The following is a 19,219-nucleotide window of genomic DNA, read 5'->3' as shown; positions in this document are numbered from 1 at the left end:
TTCAATATTTAGCTTACGATATCTTAATAACTATTTATCAGAAAAAAATGATACTAGACTTTTCTACTTTATTTGGGCTCAAGAATATGTTGTTACAACAGTGCCCTAACTTTTGTTAACATGGTGATTTTTCAATGGTCAAATTTTTAAAGGTCATCAAACTAACAAAAGTTAGGGCACTATTGTAATATTCAGACCAAATAGAGTAAAGACCAAATGGAGTAAAGGAGTCTAGCATTACTTTTTCTTCCGTCAAATAGATATCGAGATATCGTAAGCCAAATATTGAAAATATTGGAAAAGTTACCAAGTTTTTCTTAAATATCTCAAAAAATATTAGGCGAATAAAAAAATGTTTCAGACAAAAGTTGTTCAAATTAATTGGTAGAAAAAGATGATGTAGTAAAACATGGGGACTTCTATTTAAAAAATTCAAAGTGACCTTCCCGTAACCTTGATGACGCTGTTCAAGGTCATACTAGTATTGCTATGTAACGCGTTACTTAAAACTTTACAATTTCTATTACTATCTACTCCTATTAACATTTCTTTTTTATTTTGCATATTTTCAAAGTTATTCAGATGACTTGTTTTAGGTATTTGTATAGTCTATTAACTGGTGCGAACTTGATAAATAATAATTTGTATTATCACAGTAAATGATTTGACATTAATGCATATTTAAGACCATATAATTTGGTCCAAAGTATATATAATAAAACCTTGTCATTTACCGGTGAAAAATGATTAAACTTGCTTTTAAATATTTATATCAGAATCTCCACTGTTCTGTACGATTAAAGAAAAGATCAATGTACCGATTTTAATTAATAATTAATAAGACATAAAAAAATGCTAAGCAATTAAGTAAAGTGAGATTATTATTTTCGTATCAATGTGTCAAGAGAGGTAATCCTAGATTATCCTTAACATATACACCAAAATGCTTAATTGCGCCTGTTGCAATTTTCAGGAGGAAATAAATCTCACGGCACATTATTATCTAACGAGACAATATTGACTGACCGACATTCGGCAGAAATGAGAAACGGTAATATCGTATTCCTCTCTGACATCTCGCGAACTTCATTATCGTTTGAACACCTCTCGACACCGTTGCTTCACTAACACATGATTAGGCGGGCATCTAAGCGGGGCTTTTATGATATTCCGATAAATAGTCAAGTTCGGTTCCAAGGTCGTCGTGGGTACGAGGTTCTCGGGATCGAAGTCCTCGGGTTGACTGAACACGGACTCGAAACCTCTCATAGTATCCTTGATTTTGTCTCCGATGTTGCTCAATGTGTTTCCGATATCCTCCAAGAAGGAGCGCCTCGCTTGAAGACTGGCGCTTTCCGCGGCGCACGTCAAAGCGACGAGCAGAACGAGCACGCTCAGAACACGGCCGAGGGAATAAAATCTCATTGTTGTACCTTCTGGAAAGCGCGACTGGAACAATTCCACCTTAAACAAGCGAAAACCATTCGATGCGTTATTGCGAGACGTTGCTGGTACGGCGGAAACTTCCCGGAATTTGTTGTCGGAATTTACGAAAAGGAGACGACGTCTCTCGAGATCCCGTTATATTCCTTACTTAAACTGCGATCTCGCGCTTCAAACTCTCCCGCCGACTTCTAACCGAGTTTCCGAGTTAACACTTGCGGAGGAGACTGCGACGTTAAAACCAGCGTCATCTTCGTCATTTAATTCTCGATTTCCCGTAATTGAGAGGAGTAACGATGGCGTTGGAACACTCCGTATTCTTGCTTTCCATAGCTATAAATATGTCTATGCGCGCAAACAGGAGGATGTAGAATTATAGCACGGTGTGTAACGCGGTGGTGTGGCCGTATTCGTAATACACAATTCTTGTAGAGACGCTTGCTTTAATAATATCATAGTGATATTAAAAAAAAACATGCTTCCTAATTTTTAATATATATTATAGAAATTTATATATATATTAATATGTATAAATATACATAAAGATAAAATATACATATAGATATAAATATAAATATATACAAAGTGTCTGGGATCTTTTGAAACGACAAATTCTGAACATTAATCAGATCAAACTGAGACAAAAAGTCAAGTGCCGTTTTGCAGAAATCGCAATAGTTATTAAGTTATTAATGGTTGAAAATGACTACTGACGATTGAAAATGAAAACTCCCAAAATTGTAAACGGTTTTATTCTTTAAAATGTGAATTATTAAATATACGATTACAGAAAATGTAATTTTCTGATAAATTTACCGTACATATTTCTTTTTTTTAAGTTAAAGTCGAAATTTTTAGACAGAAAAGTGATCTAAACAATCAAACAATGTATATATTTATATATACAGAGTGCTTGGGATCTTTTGGAAACGAAAAATCGTGAAGATTAATCAGATCAAACTGAGAAGAAAAGGCAAGTGCCATTTTGTAAAAATCACAATAATTATTAAGTTATTAGTGATTGAAAATAACCACATCTAAAGGCTCTTTGAATTGATAAGTTGAAAATTTGCGTAATTATTTGAAAAATGGTAAAGGACTCTTTTGTTCAGAATCACCTAATCTATAATTATATAACGGCTGTTGTGCCTAGTGACAGGTTCAAAATTCAGAGTTCAAAGTTCAATGTACTCATATCTATCGATAGACACAATAGCCGTCATATTGCAGATTAGGTCATCCTGAACAAAAAAGTCCTTTACTATTTTGTAAATAAGTATTTTCAAATTATCAATTAGAAGAGCCTCTAGATGTGATCATTTTCAATCATTAATAACTTAATAACTGTTACGATTTATGTAAAATTACCTGATACATGACTTTTCTCCTCAGTTTGATCTGATTAATCTTCACAATATTTCGTTTCCAAAAAATCCTGGACACCCTGTATATTTACATTAATTTAATAAATTTAAACATGTATATTTTTCTTCTTTGTTAAATATAATTTTATATATTTAAATATATATTATATAGAAATTTCTATAATATTAATATATATTACATAGTTATTTTTATTATATATTTAAATACATGTTAAAGAGAGAGAGAGAGAGAGAGAGAGAGAGAGAGAGAGAGAGGGTAGGGAGGGAGGGAGGGAGGGAGGGAGGGAGGGAGGGAGGGAGGGAGGGAGGGAGGGAGGGAGGGAGGGAGGGAGGGAGGGAGGGAGAGAGAGAGAGAGAGAGAGAGAGAGAGAGAGAGAGAGAGAGAGAGAGAGGGAGATTCTTGTCATATGCGTATGATTCATTATTTGTTTGTAATCATTGATACATTTAAAATAACAATGTCATAACACGTTCTAATTCTATCATAAATATCCATATTGATTCACATACGTTTAACAGTAAACTTGCTACAAATAGAAATCGATATAATTTTAATTTAGCTAATCACTAGTCATCACGTTTATTAGTTTCCGATGTAAATCAAATTTTACATTAAATTTTCAGGGAATATTGATCGAGACACTCGATTTACACACTTCTACAAGTATAAAAAAGATCAATCGTACTAAAGTTTGAAATAATTGAAGCTGATGTTGATTTTTTATATGTTCACACATATTACAGGTACGAAAACAGCTTCACCGCATTTTTAACTTCAGCGAGCAAATTACTCTTACACTTTTAATGAAAAATGAGGAAACAGTGAAAGAGACTTGTAGAAATGATATTAAAACATTACAAGATTGCGTGTTGATCTAGTTCTCAAAAAATTGTTATGTAAAGTATATAATACAACCATAATATAAAACTAGTGAATGAAAAATAGTAAAAGTACGAGAAAATTTGACTTCATCATTTCTTTAGTAGCGTGTATTAATAAGTCTATCGTACATGTGATATATAGGATGTATCTGAACTTTATCGATAAACTCACAGGATAAATTCCATATAACAAAAAATAAATACATAAAAATATCTTGAAAAAAATAAATATACATTTTCAAAGGCTTAGTTTCTGAGATATAATTGCCGCAATATCAGTTAAAAAAATGTATTTTATTCATAAATTAAATCTCGTTTTACAAATAATTAAATAAATGCTCTTGTAAAAATTGTTCAAAATTTTTGCCAAATTTGCAAGCCAAATTTCCTCAAAAGTGTAGGCATCCATGATATCGAGGGGAAAATATATTTTTTGTAATTTCACTCGTGACGATATATACCAGCGTCATAACGAATGACTCTTTCGTAAATATCCAGAAATTATCAAAATTGATAAGTATTATCATCAAACACGTGTAAAAGATATTGGCATTCTTAACCCGCTTATCGTGACACATTTTTTCATTTTTATCATGTTCCGAAGGTTATATCTTAAAAGCGAAGGTTTTGCGGACATATATATTTACTAACCTATTTTACTTATTTTTCAACATATAATCTGTCCTCTAAGTTTGTCGATAAAGAAGTTTTAGACGCACCCTGTATTTATAAATATCTAGCATTTCATAACGCGGGTAATCTCAATCAAAACGTTGTACGTTAACGCGCAAAGAAAAAAAAAACAGATTATCTCTTTACGAAGTTTTAAACATAATCCACATAAAGGATCTGATTAACACTTTGTTGCTAGAATGATGCAAAGTGTACGTCATAAATCGTATTTATAAACACTTAGCGCACAGATTTATGGAGCGCCTTCGTGTTGTGTGTTAACCATTATCTTTCACACAGTATTGTCGCGACCCAACCGTTTAAGGGGGAACGCCTGAAAACACAGAGTAAGTTTGGGAATTTTTTGTAGTTAAATAACAACATAGATGGAAAATTGGTTTGAAGGTCTCTAATGTGCATATCTTAAACTACACACAAAACAATTTTTTGTTATTATTTTGCCTCAAAATGGCGGCGCTGAAGTAATACCACGTTTTTCAAATTGGCTTGCAGCAGAACTTTAACAAATTTCATTCGATTCACTTGAAATTTTTACAGTAGCTGTTAAACTAAATTCTCCAGAAAAGTACACATGATTTTTATGAACGGTTTAAAACTTTTGTTATTATAAATATCTTTTCACTGAATTTCTTGGATAAAACTGAAACTTTTTTCCTAATGTTCAACATTTCTACAAAAAGCAATATTTTAACGTATACACTGAGAGAACGATTTCTTTGGATTTAATAAATTTTATTAAACCTAAAGAAATAAATCTTTTGAAATGGACCAAAGAAACCAATTCTTGAATTAACAAACACAAATGTTTGAATTTGCAAATCATATATACCTTTATTTCAAATAAAATATTTGTTTCATAAAAGAATACAAATGTATTTGACACAATAAAATTTGTTGTTTCATTAAAATAATGTAATATGTAGAGAAAAACTTTTTTTATTTTATCTGAGAAACTGTTGTTTTTATCTAAAGAACTATTTGTTTCATTTAAAATATTTATTATAATGCTTAAATAATTCAACCGCTTCATTCTAATAACTCAATTTATTACTATAAACAATTGTATTCTTTCACTTAAATCATTTTATTGCGTTTTTCATATATTCAGTTGTTCCATGCAAACAATTTTATGATTTGCTTTAATTAACGTTCTATTTTAAGCAAACAAGTAAATTACTAGTGTTTAATCTAAATTTCCCGTTAATATGTCTTTTTTAAAGATGTTTCTAACGTTTCATGAACATTTCAGTTAATTTTTTAAAGAAGTAAATATCCATGAAAAAGGCACACTAATTTGGCAGGTAATTTAGATTAAGCATTAGTAATTTATTTCTTTCTTTTAAATAGAATGTTATTTAAAGCAACTCATAAAATTGTTTAGATACATCAATAAAACGAGAAAATAAGATCAATAAAGAGAAAGAGACGCATATATTTATATGATGTGCTTATTTATATATTTCACATATATAATAATATGAAATAATATAAAATAATATAAAATATTTCTTAAAAATAAATGACATTGTCTTTTGAAGTATGATTACATGTCATATTTGATGATAAGTGTTATTAGAAAGTAATTTAAGTTGTAAATTAGATTATTTCAAATAAGAAAGTCATCAATTATTGCGCGAATAACTAAACAAAATTTCGAGTTATTAATTAAATGAAAGAAGGCTATCTATAGATGCATGATTTGAAATTAATAACTTAGAAATATATGTAGGGTTGTTTATAAAATAGTAGAGAACTTTATCATCTAAGGTAACTTATTCTACATGTATATAACATATATGACACATATCGTCAAACATTTTGTACAAGCATGTCTTTGGTATTGATAGAATTACAGTTTCATCTTAAAAATTACATACGCAATGCTTTAAACTTCTGTTTTCTCGTGTTTTGAAATTGGATGCTTCTTATTAAAAGGGGAAGACACAATACAAAATTTATTTTTAGTTCATTGCAAAGGTACAATATAATTTTTACCGTTACCCGTTACCCATTACATGTATATTATAAGGGAATTTATTTAGTAAATCTTCCCACTTTATAGAACCCACTTTATACTGAACTTTAGAATACTTTATAGAATACTTTATAGAGACTGAACGTCTTCATTTATTTCTACTTCATATGCTTGTATATGATCTTGAAATGCAATTGTTGTAAGTGGTGGCAAAATAAAAGTAATACATTTCTTATCACAAATAATATATAGAAGACGTCCAAATTTCATAATACAATCCACTTCAGTATCATTAATTTGTATGATATTTTTTAAATTATATTGAATATTATCAATTTTTACTGATGCAAAAATATTCGCTTCTTCAGAGAAAGCAAAGTTAGAAGTTTTTATTATAGGAAGTAATTTTACTTCTTTTAGATCGCGTATTTTGCCTAAGAAAGGTCCATATTCTATCATAAGACAATCCTTTTTTGCTTAAAACTCTAAAACAAACTTTTAGTTGTTGCTTAACACATAACGTTAACAGGAGATTGATACGGGAGCTAACAATTTTTGCTGTTGCTTTTAGTTGTTTATGAAATGCTTCATAACGCAATGCTGTATAACCCAAATATGTCATACTGGGTCCACTTCTTTCATAATCATAGGATAATGAACAAGTAAATGAAATTTAGGTTTTAAAGTTTGTTCAAATAGATTACAGTAAAGTCGATGGTGCTCTGTAATTAGATACTTTAAATATGATATCGAAGAATTAGAAATTGTTTTAGAAAGAAGTATATCCAACATCTTATATAAAAGTATATAAAAATTCCATATAGTTGCTGACGAAGAAACTAAATCACCAATGAGTATGCCAAAATAAGTAGTTAATGCTAACATTTTAATTGCAGTCATTATCAGATTTTTTTTTAAATATTCCGGTAATAAAAGGTATAATGAAAGGTATTGGACTACCTGTATCTATTGCTAGAAACTTAAAATATTTTATTCTTTCACTTAACTGTTCAAGTGAAAAGTATTTCTTCTGAATAAGATAACTTATTATTTCGGCCATATCATATCGCAGAATTCCTTCCAGGACATCATGCATTAAATCACAAGATAAGTTACTTGTAACATGAAAATTTGGTAATTCGTGCCAAATATAATACATTTTTCTTTAATCCCATGAGAGGGATAATCATTATGAGAGAGACAAGCAATTGTTTTCGTAGTTGTCAATACTTCGTAAATCTTCGTTTTCTGCTATTTGATATTTTGCTTCATTTTTGTGGATTTTACAGAAACAACAGAAATAGTTGGACTGGAAGCTTTCATTAAAACCTAAAATAGAATTTAAACCTAAGTTATATCCTAAAATTAATAGTAACGTGAAATATACACAGATTTTATCTCCTGAAGATGTTTGTATTTGAATACCATTAGTTTCTAAATATTTCAGTTCCTCGATTACTTTATAAAATATACTTTTATTACCATATTGTGTTCGATCAGCCGAGAAAGTAAGTTGAGTTAAAAAAAATATTTTCCAATGAAGAAGCGTACTTAACAGGTATCGAAGCAATAGAAACATATATGGCATCTACTTTATATATTCCAGATTTTGAACCTAACGGATTGTTAGGTTCAAATTCATCATAAAAAAGATATAAGGGGAATACTATTTTATTTTTATATTTAAGTTTCATTTTCAGCCACAAATTTCCTTGTAAAATACTACAACGTATATTCTCGTTACATAGAGACTTTTCTTCTTGCATATATGCAATAATGTCATTATAGACATTTGGTAATTCTAGAAACTGTTTTGAAATCTCACGCAATGATATTATCTGTCCTTCACATTTTTCGATAACTGTATTAGCTTCATAAGATTTATCCCGTTTTGCAAGAACGGCCCTTTCTCCAATAAAAAAAGTACTTGGCTTAATATAATACTTATTATTCTCTAGAAATTTCAATCTTCTATGTTCAGTTTTCAATGTCTCAAACATATTTTTGATGTCTTGACAAACATTAGATATACTATTTAAGATATCTTCTATTAAAATTTGCCTTTTTAACATAGACTCTATGTAGAACAATATTATTTTTATTAAACCTGTCGTTTCCTTCATTACATATTGAATAAAGTTTCGGGTTAAAAAGGAATTACTATACATTTTGCCCATGAAATGTAAAATAGCATTTTGACATATTTGCAAAATATCAAGTGCTTCGAAATCGTCAGAAGATTTAGAAATATAAGGTGTATTATATGTACTACTAGAAGAATCTTGAATATCCTCCTGACAGTTTGAAATATTGCGAGCATTAAATACTTCAACTTCTTCTTCTATATTTAAAGACTGATCTACTATATGATTGTTAATTAAATGGTTTTTAAGCCTTTTAAACGTGGAAAAGTACGTTAACAATTGTCTTGCTTGCAGATAAAACTTTGTAGGTTATGGCACGACGCTTAAGAACCGGCATGCAATGCGTAAACGGCAAGATCACTTATAGGCCCAGAGTACAGACTTCTGCATAACGCATAATACACAACGCATAAAAGAATCAACCAATCAGAGGTCTTCATTTCTATCCTGATGAGGGAAATGAAGAAAACTAATTCGTTTATTCTCTTATGCGTTATGTATTATGCGTTATGCAAAAGCCTGTGCTCTTGCCCATACACTCCACGTGTCGATTGTCGATTGTCGATTGTCAATTTTTCATCGTAGATACTGAGTGGTTACCAACTAGCGCGGGAAATCATCCAGCAGTCAAAAACGATGAAAGTTGTACAATAGACATAGTGATTAGCTCTCTCTCTCTCTCTCTCTTTATCTCTATATTAAACAAATACTTTAGAATTTTCATCCAGACATTATAATATTTATCATAAATAATACGTTGTTTGAAAGAAATAATGATCTTTATTATTAATTTGATCAACATCAAAGAATTTGTTTGTTTGACAGAAATTAAATTTTAATCTAATCAAATAACATATTATTTGGTGTAAAGCTATACTTCGTTTCTTTAAAATAATTGTATTTTTTCTATTAAATAATATTAAAGAAAACTCTAATGGAACAACATAATTTTTATCTAACCAAATGATATTTGGTACAAAATTATGTTATTGTTTGAATGAAACAAATCCAAGTCAAACAAACAAGATTACTAAATCCAAAGAACTTGTCCTCCCTGTGTACGTGTGTACTTCTTTAGCAAATTTAATGTAGATTAACAAAAATTCTGCCTTTTTGTCCTTTTTGAAAGTATACGGTATTTCTGCTGCAATGCCGCGGGGACCCATGAGAAAAATGTGGTTTTACTTGGAGAACTTTAGCGCCACCATCTGAAGGCAAAATAATAACAAAAAATTGTTTTGTGCAGTTCAAGATATGCACGTTAAAGGCGGCCTTCAAACCAATTTTCCATCCATGTTATGCTATTTAACGACAAAAAATTCCCAAACTTACTCTGTGTTTTCAGGCTCACTCAGATGTTACCCCTTAAGGGTACAAATTTAATACTGCGAATCTATGGCCAAACAGTTGGTTCATGCTCACAGACGGGGGCGGGACCTTTACATCCGCGATAACTGGAATAACAGTGCGCGATGGAAAATGCAGCCTCGCATTTTATTTGTTCGCCGGTTGTGCGTCCGAAAGTAGCGCGCGGCCGCAGGAGGAGACGTAGCAGGGGGGCGGTAGGTTACGTGCCTCTGCGGAAAACGATGAATGGGTTGTCAGAAATGAGTTGTTCGGATCACGCGGGGAAGGTTCTTATCGGCCGGAATGAAGTAAAATACGAGGCTGTTCAGAAACATTTATGTGCACGTGCTCAATAACGCTTTCTCGTCCCTGTCTGCGTCTAGTCACGCGATTGCGCTCTCGTCGCCGGCGCTGCCGCGCTGTGTATACCGCATATGTAATATAATACAGAGTATGTATTTGATGTAACAGTGTGAAATGCAACACGACACCGAGCGTTATTGTAGCATATCATTCGGTAAATGTCTGCCGTCTGCCGTCTCATGAACGGATTTTACGTCGCTCCCATGCTGCGTCCATGGAAATTTCTCAAGATTCGCCTAGACGCAGCGTAGACTACGATTAAAACTTTTAAATTTGTCCGAAAAATCGTCACCCGATTACGAAATCGACTAGGTAACCCACTTTTACTCCAAACACAGGGGGTGCTCTGCATAGAATTGGAACAGAAATATTATACCGTGGAAACTCTAGCGCGCTTTTCGTTCGACCTTTCAGTCGGTAAAGTCGATATATTTTTGTATCGAATAGATAATTCCATTTTTGTATGAACGATTTTATTCAATGGAATAATTCGCGTAGAAAATTTTCAGGGATCTAATCGGGATCCACTCCGCTTTCGCAAAATAATGATAAGCTCTGATTGGGAGATCTACGAAGATTTGAATCAAAGGTATAACGTTTCAAAATGCGACTTTAAGTAAGTAACTTTAAGTAAATAGATCTTATTTTCTCTATCAAGCGTCTCTTCTCGCAGTCTCCTTTTTATCAATTTTTACTTCGCATTTATATCGAACCAAATATCTAAAGTGCCTTGTGTATTTACGTACACTGTGCATGTATAAATATTAAATGAACGTAAATTATTCAAACTGTTTCAATCTCTTTTTGAAACTTTTTGAAACTTTACTCAACCTTTTTTGAAATGAATTGTAAGTGCCTTTAGTAAAATGACACATTTTATACTTTTATTTTAAATATAAAACTTTGACATTACGTTAAACAGTCAAATGTATTGCAATTATTTGTAATGTTTGTAATTATTTGCTTTTACGACTAATTGATTAATTTATAAGATGAAATATCAAAATAAACTTTACACTTTGGAAAACAAGCAAATCTTATTAAATGTTAGAGTACAAGATACATTTTTTTAATAATAACGTTAATAGTAATCATACATTTATACAAAGTCAGAATTACAGAATACATTGATATGTTCATTAAGTTTATACTGTATAATTTTTTGTGTGAAATTTATAACGCACTCGTATCTACATTTTTTTATAATTAATAAAAATTTTCAATATGCCAACCTTTGCTGCAAAAAGAAGAGTGTACTTTTTTCACAAAAAATATTTCCTGGCATAATATTTATCTCGCAATACAATGTAGCAATTACACGATGTAACGTTGAGAATAGGTAACACCAAACTTTTAAATTATCACTCATTTTAATCTTATTACTCCTTATATATGTATGTATTCAAAAATTGCAACAGGAAGCATGTCATGTCAACCATTTATAATCGAAATGCACTTCAAAGAAATCGACCGAAAAAGGAACCGGCATTGTAATTGCTTCCGAGTTTACAATACGTTACTTTGATTTTTCACATTTAATAACATACAATAATATAATTATGGAAATTAAATACAAGTAAAATATATAAATTAATTCCGTAGAAAAAAATAAATTATGCGTTCAAAGGCACCGATTGGTAAAAAGATATTTAAACAATTACGAAAAAGTTTCATCAAAAATTCATTATAGGAATAATCAATTAATCTGTGAGACAAAGTACCAAAATAAACTTTACTTTTTTAGAAAACAAGCAAATCTTATTAAATGTTAAGATATAACAAAACACATTTTTTAACAACGTTGACAGCAATTATATATTTTTACAAAATCAGGATTGTAAAATGCATTGATAATGTCCGTTAAGTTTTTACTGTAACGTTCTAATTTAATTAATTTTTCAATTTATTTACAAATTTTAATAATCTATTTTTATGTTAATATTGTTGTAAATTATAATGAATCTGCGAATATAACTGCACTGAACAGAAATATAAAATATCAAATAAAATAGAAAATAAATAGGAAGCAGAAACTAGAAACCAAGAAAAAATTGAAGAAACGTTGAAGCTAATTGAGTTTCTTACTTAAAATCGTAAGTATATTTAATTATAAGTAGATTTAATTTGGAAGTCGGGATAGATCTCAAAAATTTTATAGCTGAGATAAGAATGGGATTCCCAAATGATATCGTAACATGATTCACTTATTTGCAACAAGTTTGTGAAAACTGAACGGAATCTATATCATATTTGAGAGTGTTTGGGAAATTTCTATACGAGTGAAAAAACCCAAGTATAAAATAATGACTAAAACATATTGCGAAAACGTCGGATTCTTCATTCGATATCGCTTATTTGAAATATTCTCATGCGAAAATGTCACATATATTCCCAAATACAGCATAGATTCCGATCAGATTAGTTGAACATGTTCCAAATATCTGTCGCACTGCAATACGATTTGGAAAATTCCATTCTTACCCCGATTATTGATACAAAAATGGAAACATACATCGAGATGGATTTTGTATTCGTTTCCAAGTAAAAAATCTTTTGGAGTCCATTTAAGATCTAACTGATATCTAATCAGTACAAAAAATATCGTATTTGTACTTTAAATATAAAACTATAAGTAACATCATGTAACATGAAAAAGCCTGCTATATGTTGCTTCATTCCAGATATTTATAATTTATTTCAAACAGAAATATTTGAAACAGCTTAAATATCAAACTTGTAAAATGTGCATGACTGCATCTAAAATGTTCCCGACATCTTGTTAAAGAATACAGGTATAAAATAGAAATCAAAAACGAGAACTTTGGGAAAACGTTTGATAGAAAAAATGGGATCTATTTAGATTTTCCACTTAGAATTGCGTGTTTGAAATGTGACACCATTAATCCGATTTTTCGTGGATCTCCCCAGAACCAGAATATATCATTTTTTGTAAGACCGAAATAGATGCCAATTAGACGCAAAAATATTTTTTTGTACAGGAACTTGGACTTGCATAGACTTGAGGAAGCTGGACCGCATCCCAATTAAGTCTCAAGAAATGTTCCATGCTTGAGATGTCCTTTCGTAGTAGAGAACCAACGTCATTATATAAAATCTTATCTCCACTCCTCTCCAGGTTCTCTTTTTCTTATTACTCTTGTATATCATTTGTTTGGTGAAGTGCGCTTAATGAACTAATTGACATTTCCCGTTGAGACAATCATGAGATATGCAAGCTGCCAATAATAGCGCGTCCTTGTAAAACGAAGTCAAGATAATGTGAAATATCACCGGCGACTTGATGAACCTGGCTGCAATATTCAGCATATCAATGTGTCATGTAGAACGCAAGATGGTTAAGATGAAACAGACGACACTGTTAATGTTTCAAGATATAATAAATGCTGAAGACGCGACCGGATTTTGCGAATGGAAGAGCGACGGTACATTTTTATTCCTACCTGACTGTATCGTAAAAATTACGGAGAGTACAGCTCAACTATTACTGTGATCAAAAAGTACCCGAATTTTATTTTTTTAAACTCACGGATAAACTGTAAATCAAATCCGTTTGCTTTCTTAAGTTGGTACACATGTCCTTCACACGTGGTGAGAAAATCATGGCGTTCCTTCAAGACGTTTGAAAGTTATTTGTGTCAGTGAAGATTGTTGTGCGCGGCGATTTTTATGATGTCGAAAAACATGGAATAAAAAATTGGTTTGAAATTTTGTGTCGCGAACGAAATTTCGTTCACAAATGCATACAAAATGTTGCAAAAAGCTTATGGCGATGATTGTTTATCGAAAACAAGTACGTTTGAGTGGTTTAAGAAGTTTTAAGAAGGACGAGAATCCGTTGAAAACGACCCACGCTCTGGAAGACCATCAATGTCAACGGATGACGCTCACATTGAGAAAGTGAAAGAATTGGTGCTCCAAAATTGTCGATTGACTGTGCGAGAGATAGCAGATAAAGTTGAAATATTATTTGGATCGTGCCAGCATACAGTCCGTAAGAAACGACCGGAATTGCGGGAAAACACCTCGTGGATTTTGCATCACGACGACGCACCATCGCATACCTCGACACTTGTGCGTGAATTTCTGATAAAAAACTCACCGAATGTCGTTCCGCGAGCATCGTATTTATCAGACATGGCGCCCTGCAACTTTTTCCTGTTCCTCCTACTGAAAAAATCACTTCGCGGACAGCATTTCGAATCGATTGAGGACATCAAAGAAAAATCGCTGCATGAATTGAAGGCCATACCGTCTGCCGCGTGTGAGCAATGTTTCCAGGACTGGATCAAACGCTGACATATGTGCGGTGCAAGCAATGGGGACTACTTTGAAGAAGACTATAAGAATTTTGATGATTGAATGGTAATTTTGATTTTTTAAAATAAAGTTCGGATACTTTTTGATCACAGTAGTATATCTTACGAGGTATCTTGTATCAATCGACCCCCGCTGCTCGTGGCTTCCAATATCGGGAACCGATTCGACACAATGAGCGCTACCGTGAAAAACTCCTCCACCGAGCGGTTTGCTTCTTTAATCACAAGGTGTTACGACAATGGCAATTATGGCACGGCGCGATATCGACTCGGCCCAATTTCGCGTGCGTAGCGTTTTAAGAGGCGCAATCGATATCCGAGCTGTGTACTTTAACAAATCTACAGCCGGCTCATTCCTTGATACACCCTCAAGTGACTGCGACGTTTGAGGGAATGTCCGACCTAAAATACGAAGAATCGAGAATGTCTGCGCGAAAGCGAAGTTTCGGCCCTAGCGCGAAAGTTTCCCGTCCGAAATTCCGACGATGGCCGCGGAAGAGATCGACCGGCGGAAGCCGCCGCTGCGTGGAAAAATCGAAGTCGCGGCGCGCGCGGTGCATGATGGAGTTGTTATTCTCCATTTCTTCGGGAACAGTGAAAGTACACTTCCGAGGACCGTTAGATAAATGAAGATAAGGCGAGGGCGTGGGCGGAGCGTGTGTCAAAGAGAGCTACGCGAGAGAGAGAGAGAGAGAGAGAGAGAGAGGGGGGGGGAGAGAAAGGTTCAGCCCCTACCTGGTTGCGTTTTTTGCACTTTGTATGCCAACGACGTTTTATATCCCGCTGGGCTGCCAGCTAGCTGTAAAAACTCGCCATGTAGTAGAAGCCGCGCGCGCGCGCGCGCACAATGTAATAAACTCACTTCCAGGACGAATAACGAACGTTATTCACGGGGGACACAGCCGGCGGCCGGTGGTGGCTTTCTTTGAGCGACGCCGAGACGTAAATGCGAGACTTTTCCCGGCCGGCGAAGTATCGTCGTCGCTCCTCCTCTCGCGACGACGACGTATCGTTCTTTAACACGGTCGAGGTCAAAGATGCGCCGCTTTATCTTAGCAAACGCGGATCTCTGTGACGCGAGAGACTCCGACCAGTATCCCCCCTCGGCCCCCCCAGCCTCCGTGTCGCTCTTTCTCTCGCCTCTCCGTTTGCCTCTTGCCGTTTACCGAGTTCCATTATTGCTCGGGATTCCTCGTTATTGGCCTCGAGTGATGCTCATTGTGTTCTTTGGTCTCTTTGATCGCGTTGCACACACGCGCGTATCGGAGCGTCGGAATCCGCGCGCGTAATTTCCAAAGCGCAGAGGCTGTTTTTTCTAATCGATTCGCAGTTGATTTTAACGGCCGCGCGCTGTCGTGATAATGGCGCTTTCAACGGCGCGCGTAAAAAAAATGAATAACGACGCGCGTTACTTATTTAATTTCAACTCGCTCTGAATTTCCGTTTTCCTTTCTCTCTCTCTCTCTCTCTCTCTCTCTCTCTCTCTCTCTCTCTCTGCCTCTCTCCTTTCACACGTGTTGCGGCCGCGGACGTATTTGAAAATTGAGTATCGCGAAATTGCGAGAAAGTTGCGAGAGCGCGGCTCGAACCAGCTTTGTGGATTAAGCAAAAAGAAGAGAGAGAGGGAGAGAGAGAGAGAGAGAGAGAGGGGACGAGAGAGAAACACGATTACATATTGGTTTGAGGGGAAAAAAGGATCGACGAGCACGAACAGCAGGAAATCCCTGCACATTTAATGAATGTCCCCTCCCCCCCCGCTCACGTGTGTCCGTCGTGTGTCGGACAAAGTTTCCTGCGCGGAAAAAGATTCGAAACATTTGGAATGGTTAGTCAAAGAGATCGAAGAGTGAGGGAGGGGGTCGGCGCTCGTTAAACCGAGTTGCTTAACTGACGTGTGCGATGTACGTTTTTATTATTGGATTTTACGTTTTGCGAACTGTAATCCGACACGACTGCGGATCTCGTTGACTCGCGCGTGTATTACAAAATCTGTGAATGCGAGCGGCGCGCGTGCGTACGTGCATGTGTGCGCGTGTGTACTCGAAGCTGGTCAAAAGCGTGTAAGGTAAGCGATATTGTGCGCACAGGCGTATTAAGTATCGCGTGTGCTTAAGCTTCCGGATATCGACAATAATCCGCGATATAAACGCGCGTTTTCTTCCCCCTTCCTTTGCGAGGGATCCCGTTAAACGACACAAACCACGACGAGATCGATAAATACCAATTATGCAAAGCGTCCCGCGCGCGCGCGTGTATATGTGTGTGTGTGTGTGTGTGTGTGTGTGTGTGTGTGTGTGTGTGTGTGCGCGCGTGCAAATACAAATGCACACGTATCGCCCGTTAAATCGCGGGTAATAAAAATGACATACGTAATTACGCGTGATTTAACGAGCTTTGAACGCGCACCGACGCGGAATGCGGATATCGCGATAGGGGGAGGGAAAAAAAAGCAGGGAAGGAGAAAAGGGAGCGCGCGGGGAAGAAAAAAGAGGAGAGCAGAGCGCGCGGGGCAAATAAAATGTTCGTATCGATCGTCGCGTGGGGTTTTAATACAACAGATATTGATAAAACGTCACTCAGGGCTCAAATATCGCTCACGCTAAAGCGATAACGGCACGTAAAGTTTTTATTGGTCGTCGAACGAAATAGTCGCGTCGGTGAATATTGCAAGCGCGCGCGCCCCCAAGTTTCGCGCTGCGGAAGATCTGATAAATAATTCACGTGCAGTCTTCCGTGGAAAGCTCCTTCGATATGTTCTCGCGCCCCGGCGTCTATTTATTATGCGAAATATTATCGCCCCGCTCGCTCACTCGCTTACGCGCGTGCGAGCGTGCGAAGCCATTTGTTGTTTCTGCGGATAAACAATCGCTCGCGAGATAAATAACGCGATGCGCGCGCGCGCGCGATTACCAATACCGAATTAATCAATTTCGTTCCACGCGCGCGCGCGTGCAACACAACGATCCGCACAATGACGGGGAGGTAGCCGCGTACGAATTATTAAAGCGATTATTACGGCGTATAATCTTTCCGCCAGCGGAATTATTTGCCCGTAAAGAAGCCGCGTATATTAAAACACGCGGTGTTTTGCCGCCCGCCGGCGAATGTTGTTCGGCGCGACCGGCAAGAGCGCGCGTTAAGTAGAGAGTCTGCCCTTTATGGCCGCCCCAAACCGCTCGGGAGCGCGAGAGATTTAATTGCCCAAGTTAGCTGGCCGGCAACTTTCTATCTTGCGCGCCAAAGGTCTCGCATCAAAATGTTGAACGCGCGCGCGGCGCGGCGCGCGACATGCCGTTCTCGCTCGCTCGCGTCGCGTTTAATCCGTAAAGTGTGTGCGAGCGCTGCTTATAAGCAGCCGATGTGCTCGACGCGCATTGTGCGCCGATGGGCGTTTCCTCATTTGTCAGTGTAACATTGCACTCTGGGCAATGGAAACTGGAAACTGAAAAAGTGGCCAAAATATTAAGTGTTGCAATTTTTATGAAATGTGGTAGTCCGAGGTTCTCGGGGTTGCTGATCCCGAATCCGTACTCAAAATTCCGAAATTCAAAATAGCGGATCCAATATGGCGGACGAAATTGCTAAAAATATTCCGACGGTCCAGCAATTTGGTACTAAGAGGTTTTCGAGGTCGTTAATTTCGAATTTATACCCAAAATTGAAAAATGCAAAATGTGACTGTGTAGCAATTTGATACTAAAAGGTTTAGCCAGGCTGAATTTTTCAATTCAAATTTATCAGCCTTTCTGTTAGTCGCGTTGAACTTTTCATTGCGTCTGGTTCTCAAAGATGACACACAGGCCTTCAGGTGATCTAAATCATCTTTTCTCACATTTTTTGAATCAATTTTTAGCTTTGTCAAAATGTAATCAACACCCAAGTGTCTATCAGAATCACTGGGAATTTTGTCAAGAACTTCCCTTTTTATTAGTCTCGACATATTTATTTTACGAATTCCTATAAGATATCCACGAAAGCGCAAAAAAGACACCGACTAAACTTCAAATATACATTGGAAGGAATGCTATGAAATCGTTTTAGGCTTGATGGAGCTTGTTATGGCGTATTATCATGATTCGACAGTGTATATGATACTATAAAATTCAATAAAGCAGATATACAATGGACCAAAACAATAAAATTTTTTAATTCTCGTGTTCATAGGGATATTTATATGATAAGTGTATATGCAACATTGTTAAAAATGAGAGGAAAATATTGAAATTTGTGTAATGTAGTCAGAATTATAAAATAAAAAAAAAATTTATTACAGAAAATTAGCTAGACTTATGAAGATAACCATAATATATCATAAAGGTAAAGTCAGTATGCTTCTTTACTCGAAATTTTGCAACCAAATTTTGGCCATTTTTTCTAGTCTCCTGGCCCAATGTGCATTGAAATTTGTGTAATGTAGTCAGAATTATAAAAATCTTAAAAAAAAATAATTGTCCTTACTTACAGGAAAATTCTTAGGCTCAAGACGTTGTTAATGGAAGATTAATTAACCAATCAATATAAAAATTTTTATCAGTTTTAACAGTGCTTTGACTTATGTAGATACCAGTATCTACATAAAGGTAAAGTCAGTATGCTTCTTTACTCGAAATTTTGCAACCAAATTTTGGCCATTTTTTCTAGTCTCCTGGC

General features: G+C 35.1%; 1 protein-coding gene across 4 annotated transcripts; it reads right to left on the bottom strand.

Moving 5' to 3' along the window:
- Positions 1 to 15,593, bottom strand: LOC109504285 (secapin-1). 4 transcript variants are annotated; one of them, XM_025304677.1, is made up of 3 exons: positions 15,432 to 15,590; positions 15,305 to 15,368; positions 1 to 1,464 (listed from the first exon to the last, which is right to left on the bottom strand). In XM_025304677.1, the coding sequence occupies exon 3, from the start codon at positions 1,423 to 1,425 to the stop codon at positions 1,090 to 1,092; it is 336 nt and encodes a 111-aa protein (XP_025160462.1). In that variant the 5' UTR covers positions 1,426 to 1,464; positions 15,305 to 15,368; positions 15,432 to 15,590; the 3' UTR covers positions 1 to 1,089. The 4 variants fall into 4 exon arrangements, with proteins under 4 accessions (XP_025160462.1, XP_025160463.1, XP_025160464.1 ...); XM_025304678.1 differs by having other exon boundaries at positions 15,305 to 15,364; XM_025304679.1 differs by lacking the exon at positions 15,305 to 15,368 and having other exon boundaries at positions 15,432 to 15,593.
- Positions 15,594 to 19,219: the final 3,626 nt, after the last annotated feature.

This window comes from Harpegnathos saltator, unplaced genomic scaffold, assembly GCF_003227715.2.
Source record: "Harpegnathos saltator strain DR-91 unplaced genomic scaffold, Hsal_v8.6 scaffold636, whole genome shotgun sequence".
Lineage (NCBI taxonomy): Eukaryota > Metazoa > Arthropoda > Insecta > Hymenoptera > Formicidae > Harpegnathos > Harpegnathos saltator.
The sequence above is the reverse complement of the archived record's forward strand: the minus strand, read 5'-3'. Positions and strand labels throughout refer to the sequence as shown.

Bases quoted from the DNA above. Each gene is read 5' to 3' on its own strand.
- LOC109504285 (XM_025304679.1), bottom strand. From the start codon at position 1,425: ATGAGATTTTATTCCCTCGGCCGTGTTCTGAGCGTGCTCGTTCTGCTC.